Source organism: Malus sylvestris, chromosome 17 (genome assembly GCF_916048215.2).
Source record: "Malus sylvestris chromosome 17, drMalSylv7.2, whole genome shotgun sequence".
NCBI lineage: Eukaryota > Viridiplantae > Streptophyta > Magnoliopsida > Rosales > Rosaceae > Malus > Malus sylvestris.
The window spans coordinates 11817802-11836792 of NC_062276.1; the positions used below are offsets into that span (position 1 = coordinate 11817802).

General features: G+C 38.2%; 2 protein-coding genes across 4 annotated transcripts; one reads left to right on the plus strand and one right to left on the minus strand.

The window, feature by feature from the left end:
• Positions 1-3464: 3464 nt before the first annotated feature.
• Positions 3465-4881, plus strand: LOC126611135 (oxygen-evolving enhancer protein 2, chloroplastic-like). The gene is made up of 4 exons (XM_050279320.1): positions 3465-3826; positions 3992-4224; positions 4315-4365; positions 4489-4881. Exons 1-4 carry the CDS (start codon positions 3565-3567, stop codon positions 4747-4749), a joined length of 807 nt encoding a protein of 268 aa, XP_050135277.1. The 5' UTR covers positions 3465-3564; the 3' UTR covers positions 4750-4881.
• Positions 4882-5365: 484 nt separating this feature from the next.
• LOC126611134 (WD repeat-containing protein 26 homolog) lies at positions 5366-10922 on the minus strand. 3 transcript variants are annotated; one of them, XM_050279318.1, is made up of 5 exons: positions 10775-10922; positions 8663-9543; positions 7776-7877; positions 6360-6989; positions 5366-5744 (listed from the first exon to the last, which is right to left on the minus strand). In XM_050279318.1, exons 2-5 carry the CDS (start codon positions 9449-9451, stop codon positions 5529-5531), a joined length of 1737 nt encoding a protein of 578 aa, XP_050135275.1. In that variant the 5' UTR covers positions 9452-9543; positions 10775-10922; the 3' UTR covers positions 5366-5528. The 3 variants fall into 3 exon arrangements, with proteins under 3 accessions (XP_050135275.1, XP_050135276.1, XP_050135274.1); XM_050279319.1 differs by having other exon boundaries at positions 10768-10895; XM_050279317.1 differs by having other exon boundaries at positions 10382-10889.
• Positions 10923-18991: the final 8069 nt, after the last annotated feature.

The following is an 18991-nucleotide window of genomic DNA, read 5'->3' on the forward strand; positions in this document are numbered from 1 at the left end:
CATATTTGCCCCTTCATTTATTACATAATTACAATTGAGTCCCCCGAGTATTTATACAAGATCTAAATACGGAGACCCTAAGTATGGTACAAACATCTCTAATTATGGCGAAGTCTTCCTTCCTCTTTCTCCTGGCGCAACTATGACCTTCCTTTTCGGTATAAGACAACTGAGCACCGTTGTTCTTGTGAAGTCTGTGCTAGGCCTTCTTCTCGAGACGTTACTTCCATTAACGTGTCTCCTAACTTTCGTTCAGAGTTCTTCTGCGTGAGCTAGGAAGGAAAGTCAGCATCTATCTTCATTAAATGCATGCTCTACTGGCTTTCACATGAACTTAAGGCTTAGGATTTGGTCCCTTCCTAATAGGATTAGTTGGCTTGCTAAGGAAATTAGGTTCGTTCTCTTTCAAACTCACCCACATAGACTTCAAAGATTATCAGCTTGGATCTTTGGTTCCTAGCAGCCTAAAGTCTTCCATAATCTTGACTTCATAAACATCCACGCCACTATTCACTTGGCAAGCATTGGACATGTGACTTGACCTTATTTTAGCATGATAAGGCATGTCGTGATTTATGCAAACGTCTGGTTTAATTACGTAGCGTGGCATGGTTGTGGATATTTTCCTTTCTTGATTTTGTACCTTAGCATGTGTTTAGGCTTGGCTTAGAGCTTGTATAAATTGGGCTTTAAGACTTGATTGGGCTTGCATGTGACATTTTTGGGCCTAACCGTCATCAATTGACCAATTTCGAACAATTTGATAATTAAACAACTTTATATTTTGATAATTTTTTGCATAAATAATATTTTTACCGAATTTTGATCATAATTATAAAATTTTATTAATCGGCGACCAAATGTTTACATTAGGAATTCGTAGGATTCCAATTTTAATTGTTTCATTAAAGATGTGCATATTCAAGGTAGGTGGGCAACATAAAAGAACACGTTAAATCCCATACCTACCCTAATTTGAGGCAAGGCCTAGTGGTTAGTTATCCATTTTTAAGTTATTTGATTGGGCAAGCTGGAGGACTGTGACTTGAGGTAGCATCTAATATGTGGCAGAAAATTCATCCTTATCGTTCTGCTGGTTTCTTGATTTGGACAATTTGGACTCCTCTCATATCTTCCCCATTCTTCCTATATGTCGTGAATTTGATTACAGCACTTACAAGTACTTAACACTATCATCATTTAACGGTCAATTATACGTCAAATATGCTATAGTGACTTTAAAAAACATGTATGACCATGTGAGACTACTCAATTGAAATGGAATTTCAAATATGAATTACATAATCAAGGGTTATTATCACTTAACCACCACAAGTTAGTTCAGTGGTTGAGAACGAATTTCAGGCCTGTATTTCATACGACACGTCCTGGGTTCGATTCTTGACGTTGGTGAATCGCAGGATGGTGGCCAGGGGGAGGCTAAAATGCCTCTATAAATCTTTCTAGCTCCCGAATAGGTAGATTACCATGACGAAACCACCAACAAGTCCTTTTTTAGAAAGAAAAAAAAAAGGTTATTATCACTTAAATTGTAAGGAAAACTAAGGAAAAATCCAAAAAAAAAAAAATGTTTTAATGAAAAATGACAAATAAAGGTGCAATGAATAGTACTAGGGAAAGGTAAAATTGTGGTTTTCCGTTAAAAGTGAACAGTACCGGAAGTATTTTGTTAAAACTCCCTAAATTGTAACCTCAGAATGATCATTGAAATTTGAAATCATGACAATGATGTTCACAACAGGCATATGGAACTAACTAAAGGAACATGAGATCCACGTGAATATATTGTGGAAAATAAATAAAATGGTTTTGGATGGTGTACAATAGACAAGTGTGGATTTCACTACTACGAGCATCTCCAATGTGAGTTTTTATTAAGAATTCTCACCACTAATTTTGAGGACTCATTTAGAGACTTTAAGAGAATATTCGGATCTCTAAAGAAATATTGTATGCAATAGAAGGTCAATAATGTATAATCCCTAAATGTAGGGCCTAAATATTAAAAAATCATTGTGCCCTTAATAAGAGTATTCGGGCCATTGATAAAAACTAAAAATCTATCTCGACTGTTGATTTCTCAACGGCTCAAAAAAAAAAAAGAAAAAAAAAAGATGCAGGAACGACTATGAGCATTCATATGTATGGGTTCAAAAAACAAGAAAAAAAACAAAAAAAGAAGCTAATGTGTAGTATTCACACGTGGGTGGGGTTTGTTTCTCACTCAAAATCAACAGTGGGGCCCACTATTTAAGTCCTTATAAGCAGCTTCACATTTGAGGGTTATTTGAGGTATTTGGCGATTTTCTATATATTGAGATACTTTGAGGTCTTCTATTCTGACCCATTGGAAGCCTTTTGTCCCTACATTTATGGACAATACAGTTGTAGGGACTCCATTTAGCGTCCCCATTGGAGATGCCTTAAGTGGGTCTGATCCAGCATCGAATTGTTTTAACTTAACCTCCTAACTTTATTACTTTGAGTGAAATTAGATTGATACTAATTTTAGTTGAAGTTTTATCTCAAAAAGTTCGGAGTTATTAGGAATGAGTCACTTACTTAACTTGTAGACTATTGTAATATTTTATCGAAGTGAGTTCATTGTGAGAATAAACTATAAAATCTACATCATTTTCAAACTAAGTTTATTCATTGCTACTACATCCACATCAGCGACTTGTATGGAACCACACAGTCGTAACACAATATAACTTATTCAGATAAAGTTCACTAATCGTGTGTACTTATGCTTGCCTCTTGCCTCTAGCTTTCAAGACTTATCGGGTCCTTATTAATCAATGTCTATATTATCTTGTACAATTTAGCGATTCAAGAACTTAACCAAGTTTATTGTTGACAAAAAAACAAAGAAAAGAAAATAACTTAACCAGTTTTATTAAGATTCATATGACATTTCTTATGAGAAAGTATTTGTGCTCATAAACTCTTTTTTCAAGAAGTGCTTATGTACGTAAAATTAAGGCGCTTGTTCATAAAGCATTTATACAACTAGCAAAATGCTTTAAAGTTGTTTTGCTAAACGTATCAAGAAGCGCCTTTAACTAGGGCTGGACTTGGCCAATAATCGAGCCCGAGACGCCGAAGCTGAAAACGAAGCCTTCGGTTGAGCCATTTTTATGCCAACACCGCCCCGCAACCAAACCGATCACGTTGATCAGCCAACTTCAATGGTGTAGTTCGGCCGGCCACTGGGCTTGCTGTTTAGAGGAGAGATTAAGGCCTTCAAAGGAAACCCAAAACTAAATAGGCCCATTCCTCCGATGGGCCTTCAAATGCATGACTTGGAAACAAAATCATGTACAAAAGCAAAATAAGAACAATGCCACGTGTCACCAATGAAAAACCCTACAACCTTATCCCACATCAAAATCTAATCTTCCAAGTCATCCAATTCCCTGATCCAATATCCAAAAATTAACCAACCATTTCCCTTCACATATCCAAAAACCCAATTTTCCTCGGCTCACATTTCTGCACCGCACCTTGAGACAATCACAAAGAGGAGTGAGAGAGAAGGAAATGGCCTCCACTGCATGCTTTTTGCACCACCATGCACTCACTACCGCCGCTTCTGCCCGGTCCTCGTCGTCGTCGCAGCGCCAAGTGGTGAACATCAACAAGCACAACCAGGTTGTGATCTGCCGGGCCCAGAAGCAGGCCGCTGGCCAGGAAGAAGAGAGCGGTGCTAACGTCTCGCGGCGGTTGGCTCTCACAGTCCTCATCGGTGCTGCAGCCCTTGGCTCCAAGGTCTCCCCTGCTGATGCAGCTTATGGCGAATCAGGTACACACGCACTCACTCGAACTTACGAAATGTTCTCTTGTCAGACTGTCTAGTTAATATACGAGATGTTCTCTCATCAGACGGTCTCATCAGACTGTCTAGTTAATATAATGTGTTCGTTCTTGATCGAAGTGACTTATAATTATTGACTAAATGCACACGCAGCCAATGTGTTTGGAAAGCCCAAGTCGAACACAGACTTCTTGCCATACGTTGGAAAGGGATTCAAGCTATCCATTCCTGCAAAATGGAACCCTAGCAAAGAGGTTGAGTACCCCGGTCAAGTTCTTAGGTACGAGGACAACTTCGACACCACGACCAACGTGGCCGTAACAATCACCCCAACCGACAAGAAGTCCATCGGTGACTATGGCCCCCCCGAGGGATTCCTCACTCAGGTGTGCTACCTTCTCCTTTCCGATGACAGTGTGAAATATGTTCCTACCAATTTGCTTACAATTCATTTTTTTGATGTGGGTTTTTCCTAGGTGGACTACTTGCTAGGCAAACAAGCTTACTTTGGCAAGACTGATTCCGAGGTAATTCGTTGTGTAACACACCCACACACATTCCCAAATTTGTTCCCAAGTTAACTCAATAGAAAAGCATAATGGTGGCAACTGTGTGAGTTGTTATGGAATTCGAGTTTGAATATGGTATAGGGTGGTTTCGACTCGGGCGCCGTGGCCACAGCCAACATATTGGAGAGTTCTAGCCAAGTGGTTGACGGAAAGCAGTACTACTATATATCTGTGTTGACAAGGACAGCAGACGGAGATGAAGGAGGCAAGCACCAGCTTATCACAGCCACCGTGAAAGACGGCAAGCTCTACATTCTAAAGGCTCAAGCCGGAGACAAGAGGTGGTTCAAGGGAGCAAGGAAGTTCGTCGAGAACACTGCATCTTCCTTCAGTGTTGCATAAGAACTTATATGAGAGGGTTTGTATAATGTATATCACCTTAAGATTGTAAGTGCTTCAAAGTTGGTGATAATCGAGGAAATGGTTGAGCATGTATAATTGTTTCGTGGTATTAAAAGAAGGCCCAATTTTCTCTCTGCTTGCTTAATTCACAGAGATTACGACCTCTAACTCAAGCAGTTCAGAGCATTTACCTCAAGCGTTATAGTACATTTGTTCGGTTCTATCGTTTGTATCATTATGAAACTTCATAATGGTATTGCATTTAAACACCAATTGCCATATGGAAACTTACACCATGGAAGAAGAATCTAAAGAGATTCAGAACAGTTCTGAATAAACCAGACAGCAATGCTTTTTCCTCTTAATGCATTAAGTAGGAAGCTTGCATCACAAGAATGCCCCAATCAATTAGGGTTTACCTCTACAGCCAAAAGTACAGGATTTATGATGAATGCAAGTCCTAACTAGCGTATGAAGTCAAATATTTTTCCATGGTATATATCTGATCAAAATCCCGACTACAGGGCACGCTACCGAAGAACGAGTGAGTAATTTGCCCAAGGCAATTTCTCATGCACAGAAGTTCGCAAAACGATTAAAAGAAAACGAATCAAGATAACAAAATGAAATAGTAAATTTATTAATACTTGCTGCACAATCCACATGCTTTGTTTGACGTGAATGTCTGATTTTTCGACGATGATAAAGGTATATACATAAAAGCAATGGTCAGAGAAAGAAATAATAACCAGAGATTAGCTTTTCAAAGTTTTTTTTTTTCATGTTCCTCCATTGCAATAATGGATGCCATTGCTGTGTGCACCCCTGTGTTTTACTGTTTGCTCGCTTAGGCCCCATATTCGAATTGTGCGGTCATCACTGGCAGAGGCGAACATGTGCGGATTTGCTGGATTCCAGCTGACACAATTAACAGCTCCAGAATGGCCCGGCAATGCCTCTATCAGCTCCCCTGAGCTTCTCTGCCATACATAAACCTGCAGAGTGAAACCATCGATTAGCACTCTGAAAGGCAAATAATGAGTAATCTTCAAAGCATTTATGTACAATTCCTCATGTGATGTCCTCTTAATGCCGTTGGTCATGTTGACCTCACCGTACAGTGACAGTCCGAGATGATCCACAACATCTCGCAGTACGCAAAGGCATAAACGAACACATATCCAACAAAAAATAAAAAAATAAACAAATAAACGTCTGCTTTCTTAATTTAGCCTCCATGCCCTGGCACTGAGCAACTAAAGTGGTTCAACCCTCAATGTAAACAATACACACGAAAGTTAAAAAATAAACGAGAAGCCAGTCTCATCTGTCATTAATGAAACTGCATCAACTAAACTACATTAACGATCATATCTTTTACCCACAAAACAGCAGGATAGAATACATATAACTAATAACGGTTTTAAACATGAACATGTATATGGCTCGTAAGTGATATGTCCAGACATGAACCTGATATTAATTATACGACATTGACGTTATTCAAAAAAAACAAAGCAAAAATAATGCTTCAGCATCATTCTTCTAGTTCTGCTTATAAAGTCTATACTAAAATCAAAGAGGGCTCAGGATGTAACAAAATTCTTTACCTGTGAATCCTCACTACCGCTAGCAACAAAAGCTTCTTCAAGTCCACCAAAACAAGACCTGATTACAAATCGGGTGCGTTTGTGACCTTTGTACTTAGCAACAGGCTTGATTTCACCTTCTATGTTCCAGAGATGGATTTCTTGGTTCAGAAGATTAACCAACAAGAACCTATTATCTCTTGATAATGAAAAAGATGTTATAGCTTGATTTTCTTCAATTAATGTCTCAACTTTGGCTTCCCGGTCAAGGAGTAATATAGCATTATCTCTACAAGTGCTTATAAGTTGCTTGCCATCAGTAGTTATTTCCAAATCAGAGATTCTTAAAGTTCGTTGGCCTTTCCAACACTCCAGCTCTTTCCCATCCAACTCCCACATGCAGATACTCTTGTCACTGACACCAGAGAATATACATTTCCCATCTGGAAACCATCCACAGGACACCAAACCAACACCAGGTTTCTCATAAACATGGAGACATTCACCAGAAGAAACATCCCAACGCCGGACAGCCTCCTCCACTCCACAGGTGAGGAGTTGATGGTCATCAGGACTCCATGAAACTGAGGAAACAGGTTTCTGGTGACCAGATAGTCTATGCTTTAAAGTAACCCCACCATTCACATCAACCTATACCCCAACAAGAAGAAGATTAGGGTAAACTTCTCAGATAATAGGATCAAAATAAAAGATGAAGAGAAAACGGTATAACGTTCAATAAGAATTACATGCAGAGTTACCAACCTCATTGTTATTTTCTTTTAAATGTTTTGTATTGCAAGTTGCAACAATATACAACATGCATATGTTAGCCTGGATTTGAGGTTCAGATAGAAATTGAGCATGCCAAGCTCAGCCAAGTACAGCCCATTCAACAGTACGGTGAAATTTGACCATATCTAATGTGTGTACCATATTATTTTCTTCTTTATGCAACTCAACATATCTATGGATCATACGTCATGTATTTATCCCAAATATACATATTCCAACCTCAAAGATTCTCCCAACCAAGATGAGGTTATGCAGGTTATAAACAGAAATAGTTGAACATACAAATCCTTATCTTACAGCCATTAATTGGAAAAGTGTCATCTAAGGCTGCAGATACACACACAATCAATAACAATGTTAGAAAAAAGGAAAGAAATGGTGAAATGAAAACCAATTATATCGCTTATGTTTCATGCACTTGCAAACAATTTAAGTCAGGGCACCACATAATGAGTATATATTTAATATTTCATGAAACAGAAAACAAGCATGCAACAGTGTGAAAAGAGATGGAAGGTCAACATGGAAACTACATGTGAAGAAGGAAGCAGCAGAGAGTGATCAATTTTCTACATAAAACAGCATTTATAGATGCGCGCAGACACAAGATTAAGAGCTAGTTCCATATGATATTAAAGTTACCTCCCATATGATTGCTGATTGATCACTTGATGATGAAGCTAAGTACTTCCCATTGTGTGAAAATTGCAGAAACCAGACTTCGTCTTTGTGTGCCTGTAATATCTGTAAAATCAAAAGTGATAAGAAAGTTATAGAATGAAATAAAAATAACCAATTTGTACAGCCTAATTCAGAGTAGCATGTATAAACGTAAGAGTGGGTAATCAAAAGCATATCTACAACAAAAGCATAACCATGAGAGAGATTAATCTTCATTAACATAACAAGTCATGGAACCAGAAGATAGCAAAAATGTAGGCCAACAGAATAAAAAATCAAGTCAATAAAGATGGAATCAAACATCGATTAAGTGATGCCAGTTACAGAAGCACTTGATACATTGTAAAAAAAACCAGGGGTTGCACGTTCCCGTAAACTTTAAAGGTTGGAGAATGAAACTTGTGCTTTACAGTTTTACCCATGTGCCGATAGAATACACACACATTCTGGTATTGTACACCAATTTTATTCATGGATTATGAAATGCTAAGGATAATACCACATACTTTTTACTGACCCCTCCATTTACCATTTTGAGGTCATACTAATTGGAAGGACTAAAAGAACAAGACTGGAGAAGATTCCTCTAACTTATCAAACAGAAAGGCTAGTCGCTTCTCACGGTCGATAAACCCCTGATGAACCAAGACTGATTAAATCATCTTAGCTTACCCCAGATTGTGATCCATTCACTAATATTACTTAACTTCAAGATATTAAGATGAGATAACTCAGATCAAAATAAAGGAAGAACAAAATTTTCATACACCATATTATATATGACCAAATCAGTAAACTTGATAAGTACACAAAGCTATATTAAAGCTTCAACCAAGTCTTGTTCCAACCTGTAATGTTTGAGAAGGAATTTGCTCTTTCCCACACCGATGATCAGTGTACAATGACATTTCCTCGTTCAAGGTGTTGTGAAAACTGCAAGCATCACGTTGTAAGACAAGGGCCTGCTCAACCAAATGTTCCAACCGTCTGTCAAGTATCATAACTGTTGGGGGAAGCAGTTTCTGCAAGTCCTCCAGTAACTTTGACCGAGACTTGGCCCGCACAATGTTCTTACCAGGAGTCCCACCAAATGAAGGAGAAACTATGCAGGAAGAAAGCTCGCGAACTCTACTACCATTGATGCAGAGAGGCACAATCTCAGTCCTCAATGTCTTCAATGCATCCATGTCTTTTTCTTCATCTAGAAGTTCAAAGAACTTCTGCTCCAATATCATAAAGGAGGCTGATTTAGCAATGTTTTCATCAGATAGGCCAATTTTTTGCAATGTGTCGACACTTCCATCCCAGTTTCCATCCAGAATTTGCTGCATAAAGAGGTTTACCACAGAAGAATGCAACGGTATCCCAGACTCTTCTTCCAAATGAGCACCACTTTTCTTATAGCCAAGAGAATATAGCGCCTTAGCTATTAGTCGAACAAATTCCACCCTCTTAATAACTCCTTTTGAACCAACAACCTGTTCGTCCCCTTCAGATGGTAGGGGCCGAGCCATCAAGTCTCTTGAAGAGCCAGCTACAGGCTCTCCACAAGATGAACCGTTGGAAAGTCCTTTCAATTCTCCAGCGGATAACTTCATGCGTTTTGTTGCTGGTTCTTCATCTCCCACACCTCCCATGAAATGTGCACCTCAGCCCATATATTATTACGACGGTAGAGAACAAGAAGCAGGTATTTTCAAACAGCCAGTTGAAGACAAGAAACAAAATCCTGCATACAGTAAAAAATGGTAATGAACATCTAAAAGCTTCACCCCATCACTCACAGCATCAACATCTCTAAGATGAGTACACAAAAGAAAGAACCCAATCATACAAAATCTAAATTCTGAAATGTAACTTCATGTTATTGTTTCAGCCTTTCCCAACTAAATCATGATTGGATGAAGAATATCAATAATTCCGGTTTACACCACGGAAATTCATTCTGATTATCCAGTACATACACAAAAAGACAAAAAGAAATCAAATAGTAAATGATTAAGTTATGAGAAAGAAAATGCCCTTCTACATAGAGCATTAAAAGCCGCTTTACAAGATGAATTGTAACTAGAATCACTAAATATTTTACCGCCAATGACCAAAACTTTACGATTTCAGCAAGTCCATTCAATGACTTCAATGTTGAGTCAAAGATAAAAGCAAAGGAATCATAATTGACTGATCCACATTCTAAGATCGATAATGCACATTAATAATCAAACTATTGGTACCACGAATCGTGAAGAACTTAAAAACAACACACTAAACTGATGATATACCACTTAAGGAAACAGAATCAGTCCGATTACAATCCATAATATGCTCAAGAAAAGCTAACATTTACCAAGAAATGTAAAGACAATGTTTTCAACACCTAAAAAAATGACATCTTAGTGATAATAGATCAAAACCCACATCAGAAACAATCAAAATAGCAGAATCCTACTATCTTAGCAATCAAAACAAACCGAAACACGAAATCTGACATCGAAAATTGTGGATATGAAAAAACATATGAACACATAAGAACAAAAACCCATTAAGTTCAGCAAGAAATGAGAACCAACCAAGAGGATTAGAAGCCGTCACAAGAATAACCCAATTAAGAAGCACAAACAAAGCAAAATCCAAGATACCCAGAAACCGATTCGGGGTTTTGGAACCGATTCCGATCAAAAGAAGAAGAACCCAATACAGAAACGCCCTCAGAATTGAAGAAATCAATGATGGGTATGAGGAAGAACAGGAGAGCAAAGCATCCAAAACCAAGACTTGCTTTTCCCCAATTGTCGGCAGATTAAAAGTAATATAGGCGAGAAAGCAGCAGATTAAGGCGATAATTATGCCAAAATTATGTAAAAAAAGAAAGAGCAGATTGCAGATTACAATCAATGGCAAATGGGTTTATGGGATTTGGGGATTTTGAAGGGATGAATAAAGTATATAGATGTACCAGGTACCTTTGTCGTATAACACACTGAGAGTTTCTCTTTTGCGTGGAGGAAACCACCTCAATGGGGTTATATTTTAGAGAGAGAGAGAGAGAGAGAGATGAGTCTTGCAAGTTCTACTCTGCCTTCACAATCTTCACATTTAGAGGCTTTTCGGCCTAAACTGCAGATTTGATAATAGCTTGGCTGTCGACCACAGTTCAAATTTGGGCCAATGTCATTGTCATTTGCTGTAAGTTGGGCTGGGCTTTCATGTTAACATATCTTTTTTTTTTAAACTTTAACGAAAAACTCCGGGTACTATTTATTTTAATAAAAAACCACATTTTTACACTAAAAATTTAATCTTGGTATTATTCATTTTATCTTTTATTTTGTCATTTTAGTTAAAACTCAAAGTTTTCAAATCATTTTCATTAGTTTTCTTTTTTCTTTTCCCACAATAAACTGACTTTATTAATAATTAAATACAAATTGATACATTAATCTCACTAAACTATATCATATTTGAACGCAATTGTATTTTTTTGGTAGATCAAAAGGTGATATACAGAAGTTACTAGACAACTAAACACTATAGTCTAATAAGCGATTTTAAGTTCGACTCAAGGAATGACGACTTCAATACTCGACTATTATGATTGTCCCATTATATATACATTCACAAAAATCTTCATACCGATTCTATTGCAGAATGTAAAGTCCTGCATCAAAAATCAACTTAATTAGTAATGAACCGTTGGACGATAAAACTTCAACATGAGAAACTAAAGTAATAAATGTTGGAAACTGGAATTATCTTAAACGTAAAAGGATGCTTGAACAAAAGTATTTCACAGTGCTTGAATACTGCAGTTTTTCTCTTCTCATATATCTGAAAACAAAGCTTACAACTGAAATAGAAAATAACAATCTCCACGATAACCACTAGCACAACATGTGCAGATTTTGTGGAGTTCAACTACCTTAAGCAAAGGAAGCACATTTGAACGTGGTGAACAAACTCAACCACAACTCCTACAATCTAGGACTCCAACTTGACTTGGACTCTACATTGCCATGTCAGCTTTATTTAATTAAAAACTAATTAAACATAACTAAATAACTTTCAACACCCTCCCTTAAACTGATTTTTACAAACAAACAAAAAAATAGTTTAAGGTTTCTCTACCATCACATAATCATCTTCTTGATCAATGCTTCGAAATGAACAAACTCCCAATGTGCTCCTCAACTTCTCGAATGCAGGCTGCTTTTAAAGGCTTAGTTAAGATGTCTGCAACCTGCTCCCATTCTTGCAATATTCCAGTTCAATCTTCCCATCTATGCACAGATCACGTAGAAAATGAAAACAAACATCAATGTGTTTACTTCTCCCATGCATGATTGGATTCCTTGATAGCTTGATAGTTGACATATTGTCGCAATAGATGGTCGTTGGTCTATTTTGAACATCACCAAGCATTTTTCTGAGCCACGTGGCTTGATAGGAGCTCGAAACTGCTACTACAAACTCAGCTTCTGTTGAGGAAAGTGTCACAATCTGTTGCATTTTTTAATACCACAATATTGTACCAGAGTTGAGCAGATGTGTGCCCAAAAGTGCTCTTACGATCATTTATATCACCTGCATAATCACTATCTGTGTACCCAACAAAACCAGAACCATCTTCCCTTTTATAAAGCACACCATAATCAATTGTCTTCTTTACATACCTGAGAATTCTCTTTGTTCATTGAGATGCATTTTAGTTGGTTATTCCATATGTCGGCTCACTATACTCATTGCATACATGATGTCAAGCCTTGTGGAGGTTAAGTACATGAGACTGCCAATGATTTGTTTGTAAAAAGTACCGTCAACCTTCTTCCCACCTTTGTCTTTGCATAACTTTAAACCAAGTTCAATTGGAGTCCCAAATGGCTTGCAATCATCCATCTAAAACCTTTTAAGAATGTTATGCGCATACTTTTTCTTGTAGATGAAATTACCAGCAGTAGTTTGAATGGCTTCCAATCCAAGAAAATAGTGCATTAATCCCAGATCAATCATTTCAAACTCTTTCATCATAGACTTCTTAAATTCATCAAACATTTTAGCATCATTTTCAATGAATATTAAGTAATCAACATATAAGCACACCATGAGTAGTTTACCTTCTTCATTAGTCTTGACATAAAGAGTGTGCTCGAAGGGACATTTGTGAAATCCAAGCTTAGCAAAGTGGGCATCTATGCGACTGTACCAAGCTTGAGGTGCTTGTTTCAATCCATAGAGTGCTTTCTTTAATTTGAGCACTTTCTCTTCTTCTCTTTTTTTTCTCTCATAACTAGGTGGTTAATCAATGTACACCTCCTCTTGCAGGTTGCCATGTAAGAATGCCGACTTTATGTATAACTAAAAAATTGACCAGAAATTGAACTTTGTCATGCCTTGCAACTGGGGCAAACACATTTTTGTAATCAATGCCATGCTTTTGGTTGTAGCCTTTAGCTACGAAACGAGCTTTGTGCTTGTCAATTTCACATTTTTCGTTCAACTTTGTTCTAAACACCCATTTAACACCAATGGTTTTCTTTCCCCTTGGAAGATTAGTTAACTCCCAAGTTTGATTCTTCTCAGTAGGCTTGATTTCATTCTCCATTACTTCCCTCCATTTCTCCTATTTAACAGCATCATTATACGTGATTGGATCATTGTCTACAAATAATGCAAAGTGAGCATTTTCATCATCAGAACTTAAATAACTTACATTGTAATCCATCATCCATGCTGGCCTCTTCCTTGAGTTCTTATTTCTCAGATTGTATCCCTCTTCTTAAGATTGTTGAGATGACTGAACTTCAGGTTGAGATGGATGTTGGGCTTGAGTTTCAAGAGTTGCAACATCTTCCTTGTCTGAATCATCATCAACTGGAATTTGTTGTTGAGCCGATATGTTCTCAGACCAATTCCACATGGTGTCTTCATCAAATATTACATCCTTGCTTACCACTATCTTCTTTGTCACTGAAGTGTATAGTCTTTAAGACTTCACTTACACCAAGAAAAACACATTTTCCACTTTTGTCATCTAACTTCTTTCTTTTCTCATCAGGGATGTGTGCATATGCTATCCACCCAAACACCTTAAAGTGATCAACCGTAGGCTTTAATCCATTCCAAGCTTCTTGAGGAGTCATATTCTTAACAGAAAATATGGGACTTCTGTTTAAAATATGAATTGACCATATCATAGCTTCAGGCTAAAACTTCTTGGGAATGCTTCATTTGACTAGCAAACTTCGAACCATGTTGAGAATGGTGCGATTCTTCCTTTCACTTACACTATTTTGTTGTGGTGTATAGGCAGTGGTCAGCTGTCTCTTGATGACTTTCTCTTTGCAAAATGCATCAAACTTCTTTGAATATTACTCTCCTCCATGGTCAATTTTTAGTGTTTTAATCTTCTTGTCTGATTCATTTTCAACTAGAGTTTTTAAGCTTTTGAATACTTCAAATGTTTCTGATTTTTCCTGCAAGAAAAAGACTCATGTCTTCCAACTAAAATCATCAATAAAGGAGATGAAATAATTGGTGCTACCATTTGAGATGGGATTTATTGGTAGATTAGAGTGAACCATCTCCAGGATTGCTTGAGCCTTTGTTGCCTTGCCACTTGGAAAAAAGTCTCTTTGATGATTCCCAGTGATGCATTCTTCAGACACCTTTGATGGATGAGTTATCTCAAGTACGCTAGTGACCATCCATTTTTTGGTGAAATGTTCTCATGCCTTTAAAGTTCAAATGGCCATATCTGTAGTGCCATCTCCACGGGTCATCTTCTTTGGCAAGCATGCAAACCTGCACAATCTTAATTTTCAAAGGAAACAATTTGTTGGAAGACATTTTTACAACAGTAATGGAGCCTTTTTTTGGATCGTACACTTCACACTCTCCTTTATAGATTGTAATCCTGTAACCTTTATCTTGTAATTGACCGGCACTCAGCAAATTTGTCTTCAAATCATGAATATAAAAAACATTTGAAATAGTTTTAATAAAGTCAATGTTTTATTTTGATTTGAATATCTCCTTTACCCATCATTTTCACTGTGGATTTGTCACCAAAAGTTACCACGATGTGAAAGCTTTCATCCAAATTAATAAAGGAAGACTTACATCTACTCATGTGATTGCTGCAACCCGTGTCCACATACCATGTCTCTTGATTAGTCTCTATCAATGCATGAAAAGCAATCAAAAGTGTCTCTTCCTCCTTTTTCTCCACAAAGTTTGACTTTTCTCCTTTTTCATTTGGTAACTTCATGTAGCACTCATTCTTGTAGTGGCCAAATTGTCCACTCCTATAACACTCCACTTTTGACTTATTAAAGTGGTATGCTCATTTTTCTTCAGAGTCGACATCTTTTTTGAAAATACGAGGTGACTTGTTATCATCTCGATATCCAGATTGTCCACCACCCCGATGGCCTCGACCACCTCTTCTTCTACTTCATCCACCTTTTCCACGACCTCTTCCTCCTCGAGAACTTGATTACTAAGAAACAAGTGGAAGCTTTCAATGCTATTTGTTCTTCACTGGCAGTGGTGCGGTTAAGTCTTTGTTCATGCACTAACAAAGAGCTTTGTAGTTCATCAACTCGTAACTCAGCAACATCCTTTGCCTCTTCAATTGAATAGACAATGTAGTCAAATGTTGGAGTCAATGATCTCATAATATTCTCCACAACTTTGACTTCTTCCAGGGTGCCACCATTGGATCTCATCTTGCTTGCTATTCCCAGAGTTCTAGCAAAGAAATCAGTGATGGACTCACCTGATTTCATTTGTAGAGTTTCAAAGTCCCTTGTTAGAGTTTGAAGCACTACACGCTTCACCCTTTCTGACCCTTCATATTTCTTCTACAAAGAATCCCATATTTGTTTAGAGGTCTCATTCTAGAGTATAGTCTCCAAGATAGTGCCTGAAAAAGGTAGTTTTTCACCTTCAAGTCATTCAGCTTTTGTCCAGCAACCCTTTTTTGTTGTTCAGTTAACACAACTCCCTCTGCTGGGGCATCAATCCCTGATTCCACAAGATTCTAGTACTCATATGACTTGAGGAAATTCTCCATTAGCATGCTCCAATGGTCGTAGTGACCATCAAACCGTGGAATCGTTGGTTGAACAAAACTCTCAGTGGCTTTGTCAGTTACCATTGTTTCTTGCTGCTACAAGACACAATCTTTCACCCTTTTTCTCAAGTTTGTTCAGGCCTAGAAGGGGCTCTGATACCAGATGTTGGAAATTGGAATTATCTTAAACATAAAAGGATGCCTGAAGAAAAGTATTTCACAATGCTTGAATACTGCACTTTTTCTCTTCTCATATATCTGAAAACAAAGCCTACAACTTAAATAGAAAATAACAATCTCTATGATAACCACTAACACAACATGTGCAGATTTTGTGGAGTTCAACTACCTTAAGCAACAGAAGCAAATTTGAATGTGGTGAACAGACTTAACCACAACTCCTACAATCTAGGACTTCAGCTTGGCTTGGACTCTACATTGCCATGTCAGCTTTATTTAATTAAAAACTAATTAAACATAACTAAATAACTTTCAACAATAAAACACAATATAACTTTCTCAATATGAGTTGTGGATTTCAACTATACGCTCGATGAGATTCATTCTTCATAATCACAATATACACGTCGTTAAAAACATATTTGCACATAAAATAACACGTTTGGATAAATTAGTCAACAATACTCTTATAAATAATGAGATTTTTTTTTTTTGGAAACTGGAATATCATAGCTAGGGCTAAGAAGCCAAACATACAGAAAGCTTAAACAAGGCAATTAGCAAGTAGTACAAAGGAAACAAGCTTTGCAGGGAGTTACAAGAAAGACTGACGCGGCACCGCATGCCAAGACGTCACCCCCCACAAAGCCATGAAAACCTAATGTGGACACGGCAAACCGTCGTTGTTTAGACAAAAACCAAAGAGGATGAGGGTCGGTCAACCCACAAAACATTGCACATCTCCTTCAACTTCTGCGACGCTAATAGATCTGCCTCCTTGTCGGCTGATCTTGGAGTCCAATACCAGCAACAGGCCTGAAAGGAATCCCGAAAATTCTTTACTTTCGCCAAAATGGGATACGCCCTCCAGCTGCCATTATCCAAATTATCATTAAAACAAGAAATCGACTCCAGATAATCCGATTCCAAAATGATATAACGAAAATCTTATGAGAAACCCAGGTCATAACCGTGCAAAAGAGTCGTTGCTTCAGCTTGACTAACACACATAGCCATAAAAGCCTGCCTACGAGCTGCCAAAAACTTCCCATCACTATCCCGCGCCACCAATCCACAAACCCCTTGCCCGAAGACGCAACCTGATTAGCGTCCACATTAATTTTTACATAATGAGCAAGTGGCAGGGACCATTGTGTTTCCATCTCCCCGACGATATGAGCTGATGCCCGCTAATCCTTGTCAAATCGATGTGCCTCAAAAAACGCTCCCACAATATTATTTACAACAAAAATTATATGAGCTAGGTTAATAGTGGTATGATTAAAGAGGAAATTGCACATGGCCTTCCATATATTCCAGCATGTGAAAACAACATAGGGCATGAGCCATTGCCTATCCTGGGCAGCCCAACTATCTGAACTGATAAGTGCTTCAAATCAGTGCCTCTAAGATGAAACAGCAACCCTGTCAACCCTATAATTAAGTGCGCCCCCAAACCAAGAGCTTCCACTCAAGGACATTGGAGGAGAAGATGTTTAATGGCTTCATCATTAGCATGACTAGATAGGGCACAACGACGAGTGGGCTAATTTCCTCCGAAACAAATTAGCCATTCTGGGTAGGGCACCATGTATAGACTTCCACACGAAGTGCCTAAGTTTTGGGGGAGTGTTCAACTTCCAAATAGTTTTCCAAACATGAAGAGAGACATAGCTACCATGTGAGATAGGCAAGCCCGCAAGATTAGTCGCCCTTGAATGCTCACAATGGTAACCCGACTTCACCGTAAATCTTCCACGTTTATCATAAGGCCAAACCAGCTTATCTGATTCGGACAAATCCCAAATCTCTATGTCACGAATGGCAACCATCTCTTCTTGAGAAATAAAACCCAACATGAAGTCAATGTCCCATGATTTGGTAATTGTACAGATTAATGTCCCAACGCGGGTATTCCTCGACACCGGAACTCCACCCCTCGGTAACATATGTCCCTCAGGAAGAGAAGGTAGCCATTTATCAACCCAAACTAGAACATCTCTTCCTCTCATGATCCGCCAATGCGTACCGCCCAACAACATATCACGACCCACCAACAAACTAGACCACAACCAAGACACATGACTACCCCTTTTAACATCAAGGAAAGAACAATGGGGAAAATATTTGGCCTTTAAGACTCTAGCCCAAAGGGATGTAGGATGATGGATGATACGCCAACACTGCTTAGTTAGAAGAGCATTATTAAATTCTTCGAAATTTCATAAGCCCAAACCTCCCTGATTCTTTGAAAGACCAAGAGTTTTCTTCCCCACCCAATGAATATTCAACTCCCTACTAGCCTTCTCCCACCAAAAAGCAGAAATCAAAGCATCCAATTCATTACAAACCACCACAGGAAATTTAAATAAATTCATCGAGTAGGCTGGTATGGCTTGCACCACTGCTTTAATCAAAACCTCATCCTCGGGCTGAGATAATGTACATCTTTTCCACCCCTGAAGTTTCCCCATAATTCTATCATTGATATAAGCCAACCCTTGCCGCTTAGAACGTCCCCAAACTGCAGGAACCCCCAAATAGGTATTAGGATCAGATATAGAGTTCATATCAAAAATCGCCCCCAACTCCACCGAGGCATCCGTGGAAATATTAGAACTGAAAAACAAATTAGATTTCTGAATGTTTACCGTTTGTCCAGATGCTGAGCAATATTCATTCAGGAGCTGAACAAGATTTGTACAATTTTTCTTATCAGCCTTAAAAAAGATTAGCGTATCGTCAGCAAAGAAAAGGTGCATAATCCAAATATCTCTTATCCACTGCTGATTGGATCATACGAGATAACACCTCACTAACCAAAAGAAATAAGTAAAGGGTTAAAGGGTCTCCTTGCCGAATACCCCAATAGGGAGCAAACTTGTCTCCAGGTTGCCCATTGAGAATGACAACGAAACTGACGGTACAA

Excerpts from the sequence above, each read along its gene's own strand:
- LOC126611134 (XM_050279318.1), bottom strand. The coding sequence starts at position 9,451 with ATGGGAGGTGTGGGAGATGAAGAACCAGCAACAAAACGCATGAAGTTA. Across the intron at positions 7,878-8,662 it reads TTCCTTCTCAAACATTACAG|ATATTACAGGCACACAAAGA; the intron begins GTTGGAACAAGA and ends TTGATTTTACAG. Across the intron at positions 6,990-7,775 it reads AATCAGCAATCATATGGGAG|GTTGATGTGAATGGTGGGGT; the intron begins GTAACTTTAATA and ends GTTGGGGTATAG.
- LOC126611135 (XM_050279320.1), top strand. The coding sequence starts at position 3,565 with ATGGCCTCCACTGCATGCTTTTTGCACCACCATGCACTCACTACCGCC. Across the intron at positions 3,827-3,991 it reads TGCAGCTTATGGCGAATCAG|CCAATGTGTTTGGAAAGCCC; the intron begins GTACACACGCAC and ends ATGCACACGCAG. Across the intron at positions 4,225-4,314 it reads CCGAGGGATTCCTCACTCAG|GTGGACTACTTGCTAGGCAA; the intron begins GTGTGCTACCTT and ends GGTTTTTCCTAG.